Genomic DNA, 22,812 nt, shown 5'->3' with positions numbered 1-22,812 from the left:
TGGGTTGGTCTCTGTTGGAAATATGATACGGAGTACTGTACTGAGCTTGATGGTCTTCCGCTCTGTCCCAGTATGGCAGCTCTTATGTGAGCCAAGTCTAGGATAATCCAGCCATTGTGACATCACTGATGAGGTTGGCTCTTAGGCTTTGGTGGAATGAGGCATTATGACATCAGGGAAAGGGTTTGGGATTTGTATACTGCATAACCACACTCAAAGCGGTGTACATACAGATACTTCAAGCATTTTCCCTTTCTGTCCTGGTGGGCTCACAATCCGTCTAATGTACCTAGGGCAGTAGAAGATTAAGTGACTTGCCCAGGGTTACAAAGAGCAGCATGGGTTTTGAACCCACAACCTAGGCTGTAGCTCTAACCGCTAGGCTGAATTGCACTGGTTTTGAATTTTGAACTTTGGCAATTGTTGCGCTTGAAATTTTTCTATGCCGATGTTGTCGATGGAGGTTGGTAGGGCATATTTATTTTTAAAATTTCTTTACCGTTTTATTCCAAATCGGTTTACAAACAGTTACATACCTAAAAGATTGTAAAATTCAGAACAAGTTAAGAACAAAACAGATTCAACCCTTACATAAGATTAATTTCTCAAAGAAATGCATCTAGAAATAATTGTATTATCAGCATTTTCCTAAATGAGCTCTTATCTTTACATCAGGGGTGTCAAAGTCCCTCCTCGAGGGCCGGAATCCAGTCGGGTTTTCAGGATTTCCCCAATGAATATGCCTGAGATCTATTTGCATGCACTGCTTTCAATACATATTCATTGGGGAAATCCTGAAAACCCGACTGGATTGTGGCCCTTGAGGACCGACTTTGACACCTGTGCTTTACATTTTCGAATATGACCAGCCAGGGGTGTCAGAGTCCCTCCTTGAGGGCCGCAATCCAGTCAGGTTTTCCCCAATGAATATGCATGAGATCTATTTGCATACAATGAAAGCAGTGCATGCAAATAGATCTCATGCATTTTCATTGGGGAAATCCAGAAAACCCGACTCGATTGCGGCCCTCAAGGAGGGACTTTGACACGCCTGACTTAACCCCTGCACATGTAAAAGTCATGGCATCTGTTTCCACATATTTGCTTACCTGAGGCTTTTTCTTTCATTCTTATTGGTAGTCTCAGTTTTTTTTTATCAATGTGGGGTGATTATTTTGATTGGTGTTATATAGATAACTACAAAAGGCGGTGTAGAAGTTCCAATCCCTTTCCCTGATGTCATAATGCCTCATCAGTGATGTCACAATGGCTTCATTGTTCTATACTTGGCTCACTTCTGATATTGTATTGGAGGAAAGTGTGGTGCAGTGGTTAGAGCTACAACCTTATTACCCTGAGGTTGTGGGTTCAAACCCTGTGCTGCTCCTGTGATCCTGGGCAAGTCACTTATTCCTCCACTATTCCAGGTACATTAGATATCACTTCCATGTTCTTCTTCCTGCAGAATTTTTTTTGTTGTTTTTAAACTATTTGGACAAACTCTCCAGCACCAAAAGGATTATTTATAAAGGGTATAAATCAAGCTCTACTGACTTTGGACAGATTGTGAGCCCGCTGGGACAGACAGAGAAAATGCTTGAAGTACCTGTATGTCAGGGGTGTCCAATGTCGGTCCTCGAGGGCCGCAATCCAGTCGGGTTTTCAGGATTTCCCCAATGAATATGCATTGAAAGCAGTGCATGCACATAGATCTCATGCATATTCATTGGGGAAATCCTGAAAACCCGACTGGATTGCGGCCCTCGAGGACCGACATTGGACACCCCTGCTGTATGTAAACTGCTTTGCGTGCGATTGCATCACTAGAAAAAAATGGCATACAAGTCCTTTCCCTTTGACCCTGGGTGCTGACTGGATGGCACAAAGCGTGATCCATCAACATCTGTATCCTGTATTCTGGAAGAAAGGTCTTGGTTTGGATAATGTCCAAGGCTGCTCTTCGAAATGAAATGATGTGGGCTAACTTTAGAAAGTTGACAGGAAATCTCAGAGATTAAAAAAAAAAACAATTGTTTCCTTCAGGAGAGATAAGATCTATAGTTCTCACTATGCCACCAGAGAACAGCCAGCCAAGTATGGAAATAATCGCTGCCCCTGTTGTGAAGGCATGCTGCCGCTACCACAAAGTACTTTGTAAACACCCTAGTGAAACCAGACTGGAAGTGTTGGGACTGAAGGATAAACCTGTGTTAGAAGGATGGAGTAGAGTAGATGTTCAATTATCCTTCGGATCTAGGGTATATATCAAATGTTTGTGGAGCAAAGGAAGACTGATGGGGATAGGTGTCATTCTGAACGTTGAGGAGACAACGTTGAGGAGACAACTGTTGAGGTCTCTTAGATAAAGAACAGGATATCATCTTCTTGTCTTTCGAATCAGAAAACATTCTATGGTCTTGGTTTGGCATAGAAAGTGGACTTCTTTTTATTAGAAAAAACTTAATGCCAGAAGACGGTAGTGTCTATAATAAAGGTTGACCCAGGAGATGAATTGGAAATGGTGTTTAACCCAGACTTTAGAGAGAACCAACAAGTACATTGCACCCTTTTCCAAGCCACTAGGAAGAACTGAACCTTGCCCCAGGGCATGTAAGGCAGAAGAAGTGCTGAGACTAAAGGTTTGGAGTATGGTTCAAGCGAAGGCTGTTGCTTAGAATGAATAAGAGTTACTTATATAGGCGGAGCCTTCACTCTTCACCTTGGCTTTCAGACAATACGTTGGTAATAAAATCTTTTGTGGTCGTAATAGCCACGTTGATGTTGGTTGAAAGAATGCATCTAAGAGAGGTGTTCCTAGAAAGAGCTGAACTGCTGAGAGATGTTGAAGAAGAGCTGGTCTTTCATCGTATCGTTTGTGCCTTTCCCCTTTCTCTTCAAGGAGTGAATCTCCATTATAAGAAGCATCTGAAAACATGGAGTGGACTTCACATATCTCAGAACTTCAGTTCTCAATCATGCTAGGCACCTTCTGAAAGATGGTATGCAAGGTTCCTATACGGAGCAAGCATTGCAACAATGAAAAACTTAGTTGTCCGCTATTAGAACAACTGCACTGGCTGCCGACGAAAAAGTGAATCCAATTCAAGATAGCCTGCAAGGTTCGTTAAAGCGATCTACCTATGATATTAAAGTCCCACACTCCTTTTTCAATTCACAAGAATCTCAATGCTTCAAACTAGCCTTCCCATCATCTCAAGAAGTTTAGGAAAAGAAGATGGTGGAGGCTTCTTTTCAACAACAAGGACCTCTTACCTGGAACAAACTGCTAACATACCTAAGACAACCCTTGACTTCCAGAAAAAAAGCATATCTCTTCACTCAATAGCCAGTCTACCACCCTTCATCTCTTCTCCCTAGTAGCCACAAGATTGGGCTTATAAATGTAGCTTCAAGAACTTGATCTAACTGTTATTGTAAACTGCATAAGATTCCTCATAGAGAACTGCGGTATACACTTCCCCCTCCGTATTCACGGGGGTTAGGGGCAGAGCCGGCCCGCGAATATGGAAAAACCGTGACTAATATTCGGGCCGATTCTGCCCTTATCCCCTGCTTCCCCCAGCTATTTTTAGCCCTGTAAGCCCCCCCCCCCCTTAAGCCTTACCTGGTAGTCTAGCGGGTTTTCAGGCAGGAGCGATCTTCCCATGCTCCTGCCCCGCGCAGATCACTCACAGGAAATGGCTGCCTTGAGCTCCCATCGTCTCTCGAGCCATTTCCTGTGAGCGATCTGCATGGGGCAGGAGCGTGGGAAGATTGCTCCTGCCTGAAAACCCGCTAGACCACCAGGTAAGGCTTAAGAGGGGGGCTTACAGGGCTAAAAATAGCCCAAAAAATTAAAATTTATTTTTTGGTCCAAAATCGCGAATAACCGAATCCGTAGATACGGAATTCGCGAATACACAGGGGGAAGTGTATAAGATACTGTAAGGTACTGTATTATATTTGTCTTAAATATTTTGGCAAAGTAGAAGGAACAGAACTAAGGAGGTGAGGGGAGTGCTGTGTGTGAGAAGGACTGAGCATGCTCAGAACTTTACATTGCGAAAGCTGTTCCGTTCCAAGGCCATCGGATGTCACCACCACTTCTGTACCTTCCTGTCAATGGGAGAAACACACTTGACTTTTAAAACTGCATAAAAGGGCTATGGAAGCAAAACTACCCTTAGACATCCCAGCCATGTATTTTACCAAAAGTCCCTCCTCCCAGTGACATAGTAAAGGGGACCGCCCCGGGCACCGTGTCGGTGGGGGCGCTGGTACCTCTCTGTCCTGCCCCGCCACACCACGCTCGCACCATCCCTCCACCCCACCCCCTACCTCTGTAGATTTTCGCTAGCGCGAGCAACTTCTCTTGCCTGTTGCTCACACCAGCCTGGTTTCCCCTCTGAATCACTTCCGGGTCACGGGTCCAGGAAGTGACATCAGAGGGAAATCCAACGCTGGTGCGAGGAGCATGCTGGAGAAAAGCCACTCACGCTGGTTTAGAGGTACGGGAGGAGGAAGGGAGAGCGCGAGTGGGGGACGGGAAGGAACAGGGGCGCAGAGAGGAGGGCGTAGGGGAGGCACCCCCTCCCTGCTTGGCTCCTACCCTTATTATGCCACTGCCTCCACCTCATGTACAGAAATATGGTACACCTTTCTTCTAGGAGAATTCCTAGCTCAAATTACTGATTCCTACAAGGAGACAGGGGCAGCAAGAAAACGAGCTCACAGAACTCAAGACAGTGTCTCTGGAAACTGTATCCAGTACCGAGAGGTTAATATATTCTCCCTGGGTCTATTAATATGCCTTCAGCTCCTTCAATCACTGACTCATTTTCCGAATGGACAGGCACAAAGGGAGTAATATATACCTTTCAGCTGTGATATATGGACCTAAATGAAGGTTGCTAATAAACAGCTGTGATGGGACATTCAGAGAGCGAGAGATGGTAAATCATAGCCCGGCGGGGTGTCCTAGAGCAGTAGATTCAGTGACACACAGACGGTAAATCACGGCTCGGCAAGGTGCTTCAGAACTGGGGTGGATTCAGTGACAAGCAGCCTGTAGATCACAGCCCAGGGGGGGTGGGGGTGTCCTTGTGCCCTGGATTCATTGCCATCCATACTGTAAATCACAACTCAGTGAGGCGTCGCGGGAACAGAGACTCAGAGCGTGCGGACTTCCATGTTTTTGTCGGGTGCTCGAGTACCAGCGACCTGATGAGCTGCAGATCTAAAAAGAGTTTGAAAGGGTTTGTCTACAGGAAGTTGCTCTTAGTGAGTAAAAGGCTCACCTGCTATTGAAGAAGGCACCTCTCATAGACAGAGGGAGGCCATTAAATGCCCCCCTCCCCAAAGAAAGGATGTACTATGAAAGGTGTCAGGTGTTAGGACTGAAAATGACTTGCAAGTAGAATAGTATACAAGACCTGAATACCGGTATGTTATACCCTAGAGCAGGGGTCGACCTACAGAATGACACAGTGACAGAATTCTGTCACTGTCCCCGTGGTTAACGTTAGAAAACCATCCCTATGTCATTCTTTAAGGAGAGAGGGAAGAATCGGAGTCTGAATGGGCCCAGCCACAGACCCTCAAGCCCTGCAATGAAGAATCCTGGTGTAGAAGGACCGAGGTTGAGGTAGACATGAGATGGTTTCCCATGGGGACAGGGACGGTGATGAATTCTGTCCCCGTGTCATTCTTTAGAAGTACCTGGCGGAAACCCAAATAGTAGCAACATTCTAGAGCTGAGATTGATGTCATAATGCCTCATTCCACCAATGCCTATGAGCCAGCCTCATCAGTGATGTCACAATGGCTTCAATATCCTATACTGGGCTCTTATAAGAATCAGAGTCTGAATGGGCCCAGCCACTGACCCTCAAGCCTTGCATTGAAGAATGCTGGTGGAGAAGGACTGAGGCTGACAGAGACCCTAAACAATGGCACAGGATGGTTTCCTGCGGTTATCTGCGGTGAAGGTGACAAATTCTGTCACTGTGTCATTCTCTAGAACTTGGCAACCTTTTTGAAGCAAAGAGCCACAATGGGTAGAGAAGGGGGATTGAGATATTCCAAGTCTCTCACTCTCCCTTCCCTCCCCTCCCCAAGGTCTATTTTCTCTCCTCTTTCTCCCCTCCAACCCCTCACAGGTCTCTGAAACTCTCATCCCTCCCTCCCTCCCCCATCCCATAGCCAAGGCTCTCTCCCCTCTTGAGGCCCCACCCCTACAATTCCCCCTCCCCCCCCAAGGGCCTACCTAGGTACCGGATCCAGCAGAGAGGGGTGGGTGTCTTCGGGGCAGGAGCATGATCCTTTAGTGGCAGCTCAACCCCACAATGCCCCCATTCACCTCTACTCTGCCATGTATAGGTAGGAGCCCCCGAGCCTTCAGAGGTACCTGGTGGTCCAGCAGAGGCCTTTTTGGCAGAAGCGTTGCCCTGTCTCCTCACGGCTGCTTTCTAAAATTGCTGTAGTACCGTGAACTGCCGCAAGAGGTCATGGCAGCCAATTTAGAAGGCAGCCGTGAGGAAGCCAGAGCAAAAGACCCCTGCTGGACCACCAGGTATTTCAGTAGGTCTGGGGGGGGCCTATGGGAGAAAAGCCGCATCCATTTGGCGAAGAGCTTCAGGTTACTGACCCATGCCCTAAGGGAAAGGAAGGATAAATTCAAAAAGGTGTTGGATATGCACAGAGGATCTCTACATAGAAAGAAGCTGGAGTCAAAGCAAAAGAATAAGTTTCACATTTTACAGCGCATAGAGGGGTGTAATTATACCCCTTGCTAAGCAAACTGGATGGATCATACAGGCCTATGATCTGACATCGTATACTAAAGTACTATGTTAGATAAGGGAGGGGTCTGCAGTCTTTTTTCTACTCCACTAAATTTGCATGTGCCCATTGCTGGCGATAGCGATCAGCACATGCGCAGAATACACCCACAAATTAAAAAAAGACCCCAAATTGAAAGGAGGAATACCCATGCCCTCCCGCCGCTGTTATCATGTATCCCCCACCCGACATACACACACACACACACTGGCAGCAGGAGGGATGCCCACTCCCATCCACCACCACATTCAAGCAACTCACCTGAAACACCCCCCCCCAGCAGCTGGACGGATGTGCACTCCCTCCTGCCACCACCATAAAGCAACCCCCCCCCCCCCCCCCGACACATACAAACCTCCCCTGGCAGGAGAAGGGATGCCCACTCCCTCCTGCCACTGACATCATGCCCTTGACAACCCTCCATGCCTCCAATGAACCCCTGCCCCCTTACCTTGTTTATGAATGTCGGCTGGTGGGATACCAATGCCCCCCAGCCTGCCTCTTCAAAATGGTGAGCTTGGTGAATGCGCTGGGAAGGGGCCTAAGATTCTGATTGGCCCAGGTTGCTTAAGGACCCTGGCTGGAGGGCTTAGGCATCCCTCCAGCTAGCCTTCGTGAACAAGATAGGAATGAGTGGAGGGTCATCGGGAGCACAATGATGGTGGCAGGAGGGAGTGTGCATGTGTGTTGGGGGGTTGCTTGACGGTGCTGGAAGGAGGGAGTGATTATTCTTCCTGCTGCCGGGGGGATTGATTGACAGTGGAGGTGGCAGGGAGTGGGCATCCCTCTCACTGCCGGGGTTTGTGTGTCAGGGCGGTTACTTGATAGCGGTGGTGGGGACCAAGTCTTAGAAATTGATCCCCCCCCCTTTTTACATATCCGTAGTGTGGTTTTTAGCGTCGGAGTTGTTACCACCGTGGCCAGCCCTACAGACTGCATTTTGGTTTTGTATCAGGAGCGCGGTGGGGAGGGGGGGGGGGGAAGTTATTCAGCTGCCTAAGTAAGAAGATGCTGATTCAGATGCAACAAACCACATCTTTTTATCATGTCTATTATTTCCTTCTTTTGCTTTTCTATCTTTTAACGGCGTTCCTGTCTCTCTCTCTTTTTTTTTTTTTTTTTTTAATTATTTGTAAACCATGCTGTTGCTAAACCAAAGCGCGGTCAAAGATTTTAATAAACATAAACATTTCACTTGACAGAGATTTACCGTTTCAATTAACAAAACCTTTTCGTTATAAATAGAACCCAACTGACATTGTTGCCTCGTTTCTCAAGCAGGCGTGCACTAAGACTCGTTCCCTTTTACTGTACGTGTGTCTTTCGTGGTGGTAGACGTGAAATCGTTTTGTATTCTTCTCTCTATAGCGCTAAAGCTCATTCTTTCTAATTGGAAGCCAACTAGCTCTCTTTTCTCACATCACTGGCGGCAATCAGTTTTACATGACTAGAAAGATGAATTGATCCTTGCCACGAAATTTGGAACCACAGTCTTTTTCAATAGACACTGGTCTCCTTTGAAGGCATACTTGCAATCATTTTCCAGCAGTGTTTAATGTTGAAACCTTCCTTCATATCAATTCTCTCTGATTCGCATTAATTGCTTTCTTGGGAAATAATATCGTTCCAAATGGTTCAGTTTTAGATTCTCTTGTAGTTTTCAAAATCTTAATAAACTTTCATGGTAAGGGTAAATTAGATGCACATCTCCCTTGAGAAGCATTCAGTGATATGGGGACTAAAACTAGGCCAGGGTACACCTGGCGGGGTCTCCGCGTGCCAGGATCACCAGACTTGATGGACCCAGGGTCTGATCCGGAGATGACAATTCTTATGTTCTTAATATTTGTATGTCCTCTCCCTATAGGCTAAGGCTCTTTACATCTGCATTATGATGTCATAGAGCCTTATGGTTATATAAACATAGAAACATGATGGCAGCTAAAGGCCAAACGGACCATCCAGTATTCCCATCTGCAATATCCACTATCTCCTCATCTCCCTATTGGTTAAGGTTCTTAATATTTGCATGTCCTCTCCCTATAGGCTAAGGCTCTTTACACCTGCATTATGATGTCATAGAGCCTTATGGTTATAAAAACATAGAAAGGGTAAATTAGATGCACATCTCCCTTGAGAAGCATTCAGTGATATGGGGACTAAAACTAGGCCAGGGTACACAGGGCGGGGCCTCCGCGTGCCAGGATCACCAGACTTGATGGACCCAGTTTTGCATCTTTGAGTTATCTCCTGATTTACCATATTTTCCAACTGAGCCCTGGAAGAATAACCGCCTCTTTCACAAAGCCGCGCGGCGGCAGCCCCGAAGCCATAGAGATTTAAAGGGCTTCGGGGCCATTAGCACGGCTTTGTAAAAGAGGCGGTAAATCTTGGAACCCAACTTTGCTTTGACTCCTCTGTCTTACCTAGGTTCACCTTAAATTGTCTTCTTATTCATTTCTCTTTTCCACTTAGGACTTTTTTTTCTTGACTTTATTCTCCTTCCCCCTCTCCCCCACCTTGATTTCCATAGGTGCCGCTCAACCTCTTTGTCTGTCAGCCCTCAGTGTGCAGGATACCAGTCACCTGCCCATGTTATTTATTTCGATTTCTATCCCGTTCTCCCAGGAGCTGAAAACGGGCTACAATTGACATTCACAGTAAACTTACAAGACTAAAAAAATTATAGGCAATCGAAGAAGAGGCAGGTGAGGGGATGTAGAGAGAGAAGGGGAGGGGAGCGCAAGGGAAGGGAGGAGGGAAGGAAGGGCAAAGATGGGGGGGGGGGCAGGGAACAGGAGAGAAGGAGGAGAGAGGAGAAAGGAAGGGGAGATAGGAGGAGGTAGTCCATTAGCATTGTTCAATACAATATTATGTCATAGCCTTACCTGAGTTTGCCCTCATGGGGCAGCTCATGAGGAGGGTCAGTGCAGATCAGCCTGGCTTCTCCATCCAGCAGGTAGATATACACATCTTCCTACATGTGGCAAAAAAAATGACATTTTGTTAACAACTGGGAAGACAGAGATGCTATGAAGACCACACCAGCAGTAGTAAGGGGGGAGCAGAAGGGCAGTCATCCTCTTCTCTGCCCCCTCTTCTCCTTGCCTGCCTCCCGCTGCCGTGCACGTGCACCGCTTCCCTTCCACAGTATCTCTGTAATGTTCCTGGCGCGAGCAGTAACCCCCAAGCTGTTGTTGCATCAGCATTGGCTCTTCCTCTGACATCACTTCCTGGACCCGTGCCTAGGAAATGACATCAGGGGACGAGCCAACGTTGGTGCAAAAGCAGGTTGGGGGTTGCTGCTTGCGCAAGGAATGTTACAGAGGTACGAGGGAAGGGAAGCAGCGTGCGTATGACAGGAGGGGGTGGGGAAGGAGCATCTGGAGGGTGGAGAAGCGGGCAGGGGAGGGGCACCCTCGCTACGCCACTGCTCGGCAGGAAGCTAAATTACAATTTTTTTTCTCAAAATTGCTCTGCTTTGCTATCATTAATTTAGAGAACGTTACCACAATTAGCTGGTTTTAAGAAAGGTTTGGACAAATTCCTGGAGGAAAAGTCCATAGTATGTAATTAAGTCGTGGGGGAAGCTTCTGCTTGCTCTGGATCACTAGCATGGAATGTTGCTACTCTTTGGGATTCTAGAATCTTGTTACTCTCTGGGATTCCGGAATGTTGCTATTCTTTGAGATTCTGTATGGAATGTTGGGATTCTAGAATCTTGTTACTCTCTGGGATTCTGGAATGTTGCTATTCTTTGAGATTCTGTATGGAATGTTGCTATTCTTTGGGATTCTAGAATTTTGTTACCCTTTGGGATTCCAGAATTTTGCTATTATTTGATTCTGTATGGAATGTTGCTATTCTTTGGGATTCTAGAATTTTGTTACCCTTTGGGATTCTAGAATTTTGCTATTATTTGATTCTGTATGGAATGTTGCTATTCTTTGGGATTCTAGAATTTTGTTACCCTTTGGGATTCCGGAATTTTGCTATTCTTTGAGATTCTGTATGGAATGTTGCTACTCTTTGGGATTCTAGAATTTTGTTACCCTTTGGGATTTTGGAATTTTGCTATTCTTTGAGCTTCTGTATGGAATGTTGCTACTCCTTGGGATTCTAGAATTTTGTTACCCTTTGGGATTCTAGAATTTTGCTATTATTTGATTCTGTATGGAATGTTGCTATTCTTTGGGATTCTAGAATTTTGTTACCCTTTGGGATTTTGGAATTTTGCTATTCTTTGAGCTTCTGTATGGAATGTTGCTACTCCTTGGGATTCTAGAATTTTGTTACCCTTTGGGATTCTAGAATTTTGCTATTATTTGATTCTGTATGGAATGTTGCTATTCTTTGGGATTCTAGAATTTTGTTACCCTTTGGGATTCCGGAATTTTGCTATTCTTTGAGATTCTGTATGGAATGTTGCTACTCTTTGGGATTCTAGAATCTTGTTACTCTCTGGGATTCCGGAATTTTGCTATTCTTTGAGATTCTGTATGAAATGTTGCTACTCTCTGGGATTCCTGAATCTTACTATTCTTTGAGATTCTATATGGAATGTTGCTACTCTTTGGGATTCTAGAATTTTGTTACCCTTTGGGATTTTGGAATTTTGCTATTCTTTGAGCTTCTGTATGGAATGTTGTTACTTCTTGAGTTTTGGCCAGGTACTGGGGACCTGGATTGGCCAATGTGAGAACGGGCTACTGGGCTTGATGGACCATTGGTCTGACACGGTACGGCTATTCTTATGTTCTTAATTATTTGAACTGCAAAAAAGGAGGGTGAACCAGAGGCTGAATATTCTATCCTTGACCCAAATGCCAAATAAAAACTACAGTATTCAATTCTAAGGGATGACGATGAGCCTTTACGAGGCTTGTAAACACATCATAGAGTTGTGCCTGACCTTGATGTGGAATTGTAAAGCTGGAAGTGTTTAGCTGCTGTTGAACCGGTCCTAAGCAGTATGAAGGCAGATGTTTAAAAGGGGATCACGATATGATTCTTGCCACCCCAGTAGGGTGAAAAAGGATTGCCCCCAGATAAAACCAACAAAAAAGCGAAGGAGTAGGACACAATGTCTTCCAGCCAACATAAAGTTTAATCATAAGAACATAAGAATAGTCTTACCGGGTCAGACCAATGGTCCATCAAGCCCAGTAGCCCATTCTCACGCTGGCCAATCCAGGTCACTAGTACTTGGCCAAAACCCAAAGAGTAGCAACATTCTAGAACCCCAAAGAGTAGCAGGGTTCCGGAATCTCAAGGAGTAGCAACATTCCATGCTACCGATCCAGGGCAAGCAGAGGCTTCCCCCATGTCTTTCTCAATAACAGACTGTGGACTTTTCCTCCAGGAATTTGTCCAAACCTTTCTTAAAACCAGCTACGCTATCAGTTTTTAGCACAATGAAAGAGGACCAACAAAAGTTTAAAAAGGAAACACTGGAGTCAAACAATTTATTATAATAAAAAGAAGCCACCAGAAGTCTTTGGAATGTTCCAAAATAGTAGGACTTCGCTACTACTACTATTTATTATTTCTATAGTGCTGAAAGGCGTACGCAGCGCTGTACATTTTAACATATAATAGACAGTCCCTGCTCAGAAGAGCTTACAATCTAATTTCAGGGTTGGCAGATTAGAGTGTCACGCTTCCGCGCAACCACCTGCATCAGGAATCACAGCAATCTGAATGGTTTTAAACGCAAGTGTCTGTTGGGGGTAAAATAATCCTCAAAAGGAAGTTATAAGTATTTTCTCTGACTCTTTTTTTGTCCAATGTAAAAAGTTCAATCAAATCAAGACACCCGCCTGCACCAGGAGTTACAAATTCTCATCTCATGGAAACATTTTCTAAATGATCCCAATAAACTCAGAAAAAAACCAACAGTAGCTATATTCTGAAACAACTGTACTCCAGTAAGAACCTTTTCAGATACTCCACAGTAACTAGAATTGCAGTAATCTAAATACACTTCTCCCTCCATATTCGCGGTTTCAGCATTCGTGGTTTCGATTCTTCACATTTTTTAGCTTGCTGGCTCCTCCCTCCAAATTACATCAGCTTGCATAGAGAAATCGCCGATTCCAAGCGTTTACAGAGAAAATCGCCAATTCCCGGCACTTTCTTCACCGTGTTTTGCCTCTCCTTCAGGACCAGGTCAGGTTTCCCACCATGTTATTCACGGTTTCACTATATTCACGATGGTTTTTAATAGAAAACAGCGAATAACATATGAAAAAGTTATTCACGGTTTTTCTGTATTTGCGGTTCTGTTAATCCCCTATCACCGCGAATACGGAGGGAGAAGTGTATGGTAATAATATTGATTGGCAAAGTACTCGAAAATTGGATTGTGACAAGATAGATCTTATAGCTCTCAGTTGTCAAAGACAGAAAAATATGTTTTTTAGAAACCATTCTCATAGATTTAATAAGTCCCACTCACCGGGCCCATACCTGAAAGAGAATGGAGTCGATTCAGCGAATGGCCACTAGGATGGTCTCAGGACTAAAAAATCTCCCATATGAAGAACGTTTGAGCAGGCTGCGCTTATATTCTCTCGAAGAGCGCAGGGAAAGGGGGTCATGATAGAAATATTCAAATACATCACAGGCCGTATTGATGTGGAGGAAGAAATTTTGTCTTACGGGTCCCACGGCGACAAGAGGGCATCCGCTAAAATTCAGGGGGGGGGGGGGGGAAGATTTCATGGAGACACCAGGAAGTATTTCTTCACCGAAAGGGTAATTGATCGATGGAATGGCCTTCCACGTCAGGTAGTCGAGGCCAGAACCACGCTCGACTTCAAGGGACGATGGGACAGACAGGTGGGGTCGCTCCAGAGGAATGCTTAAAAGATGGAGGGAGGGAGGAGGGAGGGTTCTTGAGTGGGCCGACTTGTTGGGCCGTCGGCCCTTTTCTGCCGTCATACTCTATGTTTCTATATCATCTGGATAATGCCGCTACATATCTGAGCAGATCATCTTGGCACTCTCTGGGTAATGCCGGGGTGATCTGGGAACAGTGCCCGGGTGGAGTTTCCACAAAGCTGTGATCGTTGGTCTGCTAACCGTGTAATTGACCGGATAAAGTTAAAATGCAACAAATAATAACTTTATTCTTTTATACCGCCATAACCAAAGGTTCTAGGTGGTTTACACTAAAAAGAGCGAAATACAATAATACAATAAAAAAATAGACACATATTTGTAAAATAGAATTTCAATAATAAAACTCACTAAGGGCTTTTTTTACAAAGGCACGCTAGCGGTTTAACGCCTGTAATAGCACGCGTTAAACCGCCGGACGTGCTAGCCGCTACCGCCTCCTCTTGAGCAGGCGGTAGTTTTTGGCCAGCGCGGGGGTCAGCGTGTGATGAAAAGTCGCGGGCGTTAACCCCGCTAGCCCGCCTTTGTAAAAGGAGCCCTAAGTAATCAACTTATCGAACAAAGTGGTCTTAATTAATTTCCGATAACGTAGCTCGCTGAATACATTTCCCTAACCAAGATTGTTGCCCACCAGCTTGAAACGCCAGGGTCCTATCGAAGAAGGTCTTCTATCTACACCCGTTAAGTTTTGGATAAGAAGTTTCTAGTTTCTCTTGATGGTCTACGCAACACAAAATGAGGACAAAGGTAAGCTGGAGACAATCCCGATATCAGCTTAAAGCTGCCTCCAAAGGCAGCCAATGAAGTAAACGATAATAGGGACTAATATGGTCGGCCTAGCTCTATCCGGTGACTTCTCCGGGCTGTGGCGTTGCGAGGGAGGGGACGGTCCGCCCCCAGGCACCGCCTTGCTCGGGGCACCAGCACCCCTTCCTCCTCTCTGCTCCTTCCCTTCCCCCGTACCTTTTAAAGTTCAGTGCAAGCAGCCACCAACTTGCTGCCCACGTTGGCTTCGGCGCTCTCTCTGATGTCCCTTCCGGGTCCCGCGCGCCGAAGCCGATGCTGGCGGCAGATTTGTGGCTGCTCATGCCGAAATTAAAAAGGTACAGGGAAGGGGCCGCTCACCCTCGCTGCTATGAATACTGTCAGCATTAGATATAAAAGACAGTTAAAAAAAAAAAAAAAAAATCAAACACTGACCACCGTGGTGGAATCTTGCCCCCGTTACTTTCTATAAATCACAGCATGTGGCGGGAGTGAATGACAGACGAAGAGGCAGGGCGCAAACAAACTCGAACCACAAAGCGCAGCAGTTCGTAACAAGTTTCTTGGACCTCCGTGCAGAAAAACACCCTTTTGCAAAACGATCCCTTCAAACAGCGTTCCCCCACCAGACACTATCCCTATACACAGAATTAGCTTTCCTTTAATTAACTACAAAAAAAAAAACCCAGAACAGACACTGAATAGAATTACCTTCACTTTAATTAACTAACGATGTGCCCGCATGCATATTTATGAGTATTGGCAGCGTACAGCTTGTTAGGATCCTGTCGGCATATTAATAAAAACGTCCATTGCTGTAGTAATGTCTCTTCTGTCAGTGTCCAGATCAGGCACAACCCCAGCTCTTGACGTAATGCTCGCAGGAGTTCACCACTTCCCTAATACTTTCGCGTCTCCCATCTTTCCTTGATAAACTCATCATTCCCTCTTGCCTTCCCCGGACCCTTAGATCGGCTGATCAGAATTTACTGACCAAGAATTCTACTACACTAGAAAAACTAACTTTTCCGTTGTAGCTCCAACCTTATGGAACGCCATGCCACCTCAACTCCGCCTCGAAAATTCACTCGATAAATTTAAGACTAAACTAAAAAACGTTCTTATTCCAAGCGTCTAAATATTTCCTTTCCAACAGTCTGCAAAATAAACACGAACCGCTTTTAAGAAGCGATCCCCATTCCTGGTGTTTTATCCTCCCCACCCCCTTCCCTTTAATTAATTTGTTTTTTTAAATGATGTAATTATTAACTTTCCCCTCCCCCTTTCCCCTGAAGTTCGTGTTCGTATTTGTAATTTGTCTATTTAATGTTCACATTTCCCCCCACCCTACAAAAATTTATTTTAACCTTTCATTTTTAGCATTGTAAACCGGCCAAGTGCATGTCGACGGTCGGTATATTAAAATTAATTAAACTTGGGACTTGAATCTCGGAGCATGGGATGCGTTGAGTTCTCCCTGACTCATCCAGTCCCATCTGGAGCTATTCTTTATCGTCAAAGACCGACTCCTTTGGAAATAGTAGTTTAAACTATTTATGGACAGGTCTATATAAAACTCAGTGTTTATTATGGGAACTAAACCATGAAAACAGGGTAAGACAAGGCCTGCTGATGTTATGACGGTGGAAGTGGTGAAGCGACTCCAATGATAATCAGTCCTCCATTTTTATCCCCACCCCCATGTCTAGCATCGCCCCTCTGGGCTCCTGTCCCTTCTCCTTCCATACCTAGCATCTCTTCTCTGTCTCCCTGTCCCTTTGCTTTCTCTTTCCTTCTTCCCACCCTTGGCCTGCCGGTTCTACGGTGGTGGAGATGCTGGAGGAGGAGCACGCTGCAAGTCCAATGACGATCGGTCAACTTCTTGAAGCAGTGGCACAAGCTATGGGGGCCCGAGTTCAACAAAAGTAGTGAATAACTGAGCGCTGTGACCATCTAAAAACATACCTGTTCTTGAAGTACCTAGGTAACGAATCTGCACAATCGACCCCATCACAATCTCACCCCCCAAATCCGATCCCGTAAACTGTCAACCACTAATCTCTAGCTATGAATGTTCCATTCAATTTGTAGAATCTTCTAATTCATTGTAAACCACATTGAATCTTTCTAATTCATTGTAAACCGCATAGAACTTCACAGTCCTGCGGTATATAAACTGTTATTATTATTATTATTATTTCTTTCTTGGAGTTTGGTGGTATGATGAAAATGAAACCGAAATGCAAAATATCAGAAACATACATTTCCAAAAGCTGACATAGTCCATTTAATAAATTCAAAATAGAATACTTTATACTGCCTTTGTTGTCTCTTCTGTGCTTCTCTATTTTTTTCTTGTTTTTGCAACCCCTCCATGTCTAAAATTGCCCCTCTGTGCTCCTATCCCTTTTACCTAATATCTGTCTCCCTCCCTTCGCTTTCTCCTACCTTTTTCCCACACCCTCCCCTCCCTCTTCCCACCTACAACCATCTCTCCTACGTCTCCAATGTTTCTCCTCTTATCCTACATCCATCATATTTCTCCCTTTCTTTGCCTCACCCAGTCAGTCTCTCCCTTCCCTTCCCCCCACCACCTTGTCCAGCACTTTTTCCTGTCTGTCTCTCCCTCCATCCCCTCTCCTCCTCCCTCCTGCTCCAACAGAACAGCACTCAGCTCTCCCTATCTAGGTAAAATAGTTCTGTCTCCCTTTCTCTTGCGTATAGGTCCAGCATTTTCCCTTCCCTCCCTGCGATTCCGATATTTCTCCCTCCCTCCTGCTCCCAACTGTGCTGCTAACTTGCCTCGTTTGCTGCTGGTACGGTCACTGCAGTGATTGAAAGGTGCAGCCTCAGGATACATTCCGCCTCCTCTGATGCAATTTCCTGCTCCAAGTGGACAGGATGCATCACAGAAAAGATTGGGGCCCTGACACTGTTCTTTTGATCACTGCAGCGCTTGTACCAGCAGCGAACAAGGCAGGTTAGCAGCACCAGGGAGCCATGGGAAGTGAGAGGGAAGGAGAAAGGGAGAACTGCTGGCATTCTGGGACAGCGCTTGTGGAGACTGAACTTGTAGCTGCCTCTCATATGAGGAGAGACTAAAATGGGTAGGGCTCTTCAGCTTGGAAAAGAGACGACTGAGGGGAGATAGGACTGAAGTCTACAAAATCCTGAGTGGAGTAGAACGAGTGAAGTGGATCGATTTTTCACTCCGTCAAAAATTACAAAGACTAGGGGACACTCGATGAAGTTACAGGGAAATAATTTTAAAACCAATAGGAGGAAATATTTCTTCACCAAGAGAATAGTTAAGCTCTGGAACGCGTTGCCAGAGGATGTGGTAAGTGGGGATAGCGTAGCTGGTTTTAAGAAAGGTTTGGACATGTTCCTGGAGGAAAAGTCCATAGTCTGTTGTTGAGAAAGACATGGGGGAAGCCATTGCTTGCCGTGGATTGGTTGTATGGAATGTTGCTACTCCTTGAGTTTTGGCCAGGTACTAGTGACTTGGATTGGCCACCATGAGAACGGGCTACTGGGCTTGATGGGCCATTGGTCTAACCCAGTAAGTATATTCTTATATTCTTTAACAGGGTACCTATGGAGAGCAGGTAAAAATAGTGCCAGTTTGCTGTACTGCACAAAAAATGCCCTGATCTTGTCACCCATAGAGAGTATGCAGTAGTGTGCAAAAAAAAAACTCTTAACATAAATAAAATCCACTCTGCGTTGAGAATTCTGTTGTCCTAAGAGCAAGGGAAAAGGAGATAGAGGGGTATAGATAGAGGATTACTGCGCAGGTCCTGGACCTGTTGGGCCGCCGCGTGAGCGGACTGCTGGGCACGATGGACCTCGGGTCTGACCCAGTGGAGGCATTGCTTATGTTCTTATGTTCTTAAGCCATGGCGGGTCAACGTACATATTTTCCACACCCAAAGAGGCACAGGAGAACTTGACACTTTTCAGCTGGGTGAACGAGCCAACAGCTCAGAAACCCGAGCAGGGGCTGGAGGGCTACTGGCTCCTATGTGGCAGGAGTCGTAAGGGCTTGACTTATGGCATCTGCCACCATTTCTGTAAGATGCTACGCCTTCTTCATGCTACTTCTATGTCGGAATGCTAATCCTAGAGAGTGACACCGAGACAAATTTGACCCTGTCCTGACCCCGCAAGCTCTGTCCTCATCTGCACAGAACTGGCAGGGATGGGACAGGGACAAATTTGTCCCTGTGTCATTCTTTTGGCACTACCTCTCTGCACCTTGCTCTCAGAGTAGCAGTGGAATAAGTGATCTTTTAGCTCTTTGGGGACAAATATAGAAATTATTTTTTTTTATTTATTCAATTTTCTATACTGTTCTCCCAGGGAACTTCAGAATGGTTTACATGAATTTATTCAGGTACTCAAGCATTTTTCCTTGTCTGTCCCGGCGGGCTCACAATCTATCTAATGCACCTGGGGCAATGGGAGGGGGGGATTAAGTGACTTGCCCTGGGTCACAAGGAGGAGCATGGGTTTTGAACCCACAACCTCAGGGTGCTGAGGCTGTAGCTGTAACTACTGCACGCTCTAGAATTCAAAAATGTAGCATAAGTGAGCCATTGTGACATCACTGGCTCTTAGGCATTGGTGGAATGAAGCATTATGATGTCACAATACCAGCTCTGGTGATCAGAGGCTGAAACTTTTCACACTATTTCTTCGTTCAATGGTCTATACCGTTCTCCCAGGGGAGCTCAGAATGCTTTATATGAATTTATTCAGGTACTCAAGCATTTTCCCCTATCTGTCCTGGCAGGCTCACAATCTATCTAATGTACCTAGGGCAATGGGGGGATTAAGTGACTTGCCCAAGGTCACAAGAAGCAGCGTGGATTTGAACCCACAACCTCAGGGTGCTGAGGCTGTAGCTTTTAACTACTGTGCCCACTCTTACTGAGGGATCCTACTGCACCTGTTCATTTTTTGCTGGATGAGTGTGTAAGACAGCTTGTGAGAGGGAATGGTTGGTGGGGGTTTGTTGCTTTTGGGGCAGCTGCTTTGGGAGGGAACAGGCTGGATAATGTCAGCGATAGTAAATGTGTGCAAATCTTCAGTAAGTGCTGGATAGGGAATGAAAGGCCAGGAAGGGTCTGGATACATGTGTAGTGGCTGACAAAGGATGGATGGCGGAAGCTACTCTTTGGGATTCTAGAACCTTGTTGCTCTCTGGGATTCCGGAATCTTGCTATTCTTTAGGATTCTGAATGGAATGTTGCTACTCTTTGGGGTTCCAGAATCTTGCTATTCCTTGGGAATCTGTATGGAATGTTGCTACTTCCTGAATTTTGGCCAGGTACTAGTGACTTGGATTGGCCACCGTGAGAACGGGCTACTGGGCTTGATGGTCTGACCCAGTAAGGTTATTCTTATGTTATCTCTTTCTCCTTGCTTGTTCGTTGTTGATTGTCTTGCTTTCTTTTTGTTGAACAAAGAGATTTGGCTTTAAAAGGTAGAATCTCATTGAAGCAATCTTGGGGTAGGTTAGCTAAGGGCTGGCTTTAAGACCTTGGAAAAGGATAGGCCTTTTCGACCGGCCCTGCCCTTATATACAGTACTCTGTCGTGAGTTTGATTCTCAGTGGTGACGGTGAACCTGAAATTCTCGGTGCTTGAAATAGATGAGTTCTCTGTTTTTCATCATGGGAACAATTTTTTGCCACCTGTCCACCTGGCAGCCACACAGAGGCAATGCAGTGCCAGGAACACGTCACTACAGATTCCGGCCCTTAGGGAGGCTTGTTCTTTAATTCCACATAAGCCCCTTCCCCCCACTGGAGGGAAGCTTCCTGCCTTCCAGCTGTGTACTAGACACATTGCCCTGGGGGGGGAAACGTTATGCATAATTCAACAAGAACGGAGTCCTACCCTCTCGCTGGGCTGCAGATTTAAGCAACAGCGTGTCCTAGGCCAAATCAGGAAAAGCTTTCATGGAGCTCAGTATAGAACCACTTCCTGCGCACATTCTCCTCAATGTTCTCTTTGTCAGAACAATTCTTACTTTTCAGAATACGATCACACAGAGAGCTTTTATCCTCTCAAAATACAGCTGATCATGGCCATAAATGGACACGTTAATTAATTCTCTGCAGATAAAAAGGCATCGCCCGAATGCCCTCGTTTCCATGCCAGCTTGTTTTCAGTATGATCGCTAATTAGTCCCTGTGCCTTTTTAGTATCTGTTCAAGCTCTTGGATACGACACAGTCATGAGGAAGAAGCTCTGCCCTTGTACCTCATGTGCTGGCAAGCGACCGTGCCCATGACACTGATCACTAGCAAGAAGCCTACCGGACTGCAAGATGCACATGTATAACGAGTCATTACTTTGTTTTGCATAGAAATGTCCGTTCAGCATAATGTAAGACAGGGGTCTCCAAAGTCCCTCCTTGAGGGCCGAATCCAGTCGGGTTTTCAGGATTTACCCAATGAATATGCATTGAAAGCAATGCATGCACATAGATCTCATGCATATTCATTGTGGAAATCCTGACTGGATTTGGCCCTCAAGGAGGGACTTTGGAGACCCCTGATGTAAGAGATATTTTCCTTACGGGCGCGTCTCATTTTCAGTGAGACTTCGCCCGTTTTTAATATGAGAGCAGGTGAAATATGGCTGCCAGGAAAGATGAGAAATTGTAGGCTCAAGTGAATTATGGGGTGCTTTCTTTGGACGCCAAAAGACAAGCGGATTACCTAGCCCAGGGGTAGGCAATTCCGGTCCTCGAGAGCCGGAGCCAGGTCAGGTTTTCAGGATATCCACAATAAATAGGCATGAGATAGATTTGCATCTCAAGGAGGCAGTGCATGCAAATCCATCTCGTACATATTCATTGTGGAGATCCTGAAAACCTGACCTGGCTCCGGCTCTCGAGGACCGGAATTGCCTACCCCTGCACTACCAAAATGGATTTCATGGCCTCCTCTAGTACAGGGTAGGCAATTCCGGTCCTCGAGAGCCGGAGCCAGGTCAGGTTTTCAGGATCTCCACAATAAATATGCATGAGATAGATTTGCATCTCAAGGAGGCAGTGCATGCAAATCCATCTCATACGTATTCATGGTGGAGATCCTGAAAACCTGACCTGGCTCCGGCTCTCGAGGACCGGAATTGCTTAGCCCGTGTTTATTCTGACACAAATCGGAGAGCGGTTGACTCCCCAAAATACAAGAAGAGATTAACCAAGCCAGAGCTCTGTGAAATAGGCGTTGACCAATCAGTCTTTCCGGCCCGCGCTGTGCCCAGACACTCAGATACCGAGTCAGTTATGGCACAGTAACATTCAATCAAATCTTTTCTGAAGCTGTCCTCCTTACTTCCATTGCTTTCAATGGAAGGAAAACCCGGATGTCTCAATCTGCCCTCTTTTTTCTGGATCCGTATGGTAACCCTACCTTTTCCATTCCACCCAGTATTTTATCATCCCTGAGCCTTCTCCTCTCTAAGCTGCTTATACTTTCCTGAGAATATTATAGGGGCCTTTTGAAATGTTTTGGCGCACTTTATTACAATCTGAACGCTAAAGCAGAAGCCAATGACCTCCTAAATAAGCATTTCGTCGATCATATTGGTGTTTTCTAAATACCCCAGTGTAAACTCTGAAATATCAGCTCGTTTTGGCTCACAATATACTGTATCTAAGTAACAACAGATGGATTGATAGATAGACTAGATACACATCTCCCTATGAGAAGCGTAGAGTGATATGGGGACTGAATCTATGCCAGGGTACACCTGGCGGGGCCTCCGCCTGTGCGGATCGCCAGACTTGATGGACCTAAGGTCTGATCCGGAGTTGGCAATTCTTATGTTCTTATGATCTCCAGATACTATGGGGTCCTTTTATTATATATTCCGTACCTCAGGAAGGACATGGCGATACTCGAGGGAGTGCAGAGGAGGGCGACTAAACTGATAAAAGGTATGGAAAATTTTGCATACGCCGACAGGTTAAAAATGCTGGGGCTGTTCTCCCTGGAGAAGAGGAGACTTAGAGGGGACATGATAGAAACCTTCAAGATCCTTAAGGGCATAGAGAAAGTGAATAAGGATAGATTCTTCAAACTGTGGGGAGCCACAAGAACTAGGGGTCACTCGGAGAAATTGAAAGGGGACAGGTTTAGAACAAATGCTAGGAAGTTCTTTTTTACTCAGAGGGTGGTGGACACAAGGAATGCGCTTCCGGAGGATGTGATAGGCCAGAACTCTGTACAGGGGTTCAAGGAGGGTTTAGATAGGTTCCTGGAGGATAAGGGGATAGAGGGGTACAGAT

General features: G+C 45.6%; 1 protein-coding gene across 1 annotated transcript in view; it reads right to left on the bottom strand.

Annotated features, from left to right (window-relative positions):
• PDE2A (phosphodiesterase 2A) overlaps positions 1–22,812 on the bottom strand; it is a 505,027-nt gene that overhangs the window by 201,161 nt on the left and 281,054 nt on the right. Inside the window, exon 3 of the mRNA XM_033947538.1 lies at positions 9,729–9,817. Coding sequence (XP_033803429.1) covers positions 9,729–9,817 — 89 coding nt within the window. The remainder of the gene's footprint in view (positions 1–9,728; positions 9,818–22,812) is intronic.

Source organism: Geotrypetes seraphini, chromosome 6 (assembly GCF_902459505.1).
Source record: "Geotrypetes seraphini chromosome 6, aGeoSer1.1, whole genome shotgun sequence".
Lineage (NCBI taxonomy): Eukaryota > Metazoa > Chordata > Amphibia > Gymnophiona > Dermophiidae > Geotrypetes > Geotrypetes seraphini.
Note: the sequence above shows the minus strand (reverse complement) of the source record. Positions and strands in the feature narration are given on the sequence as shown.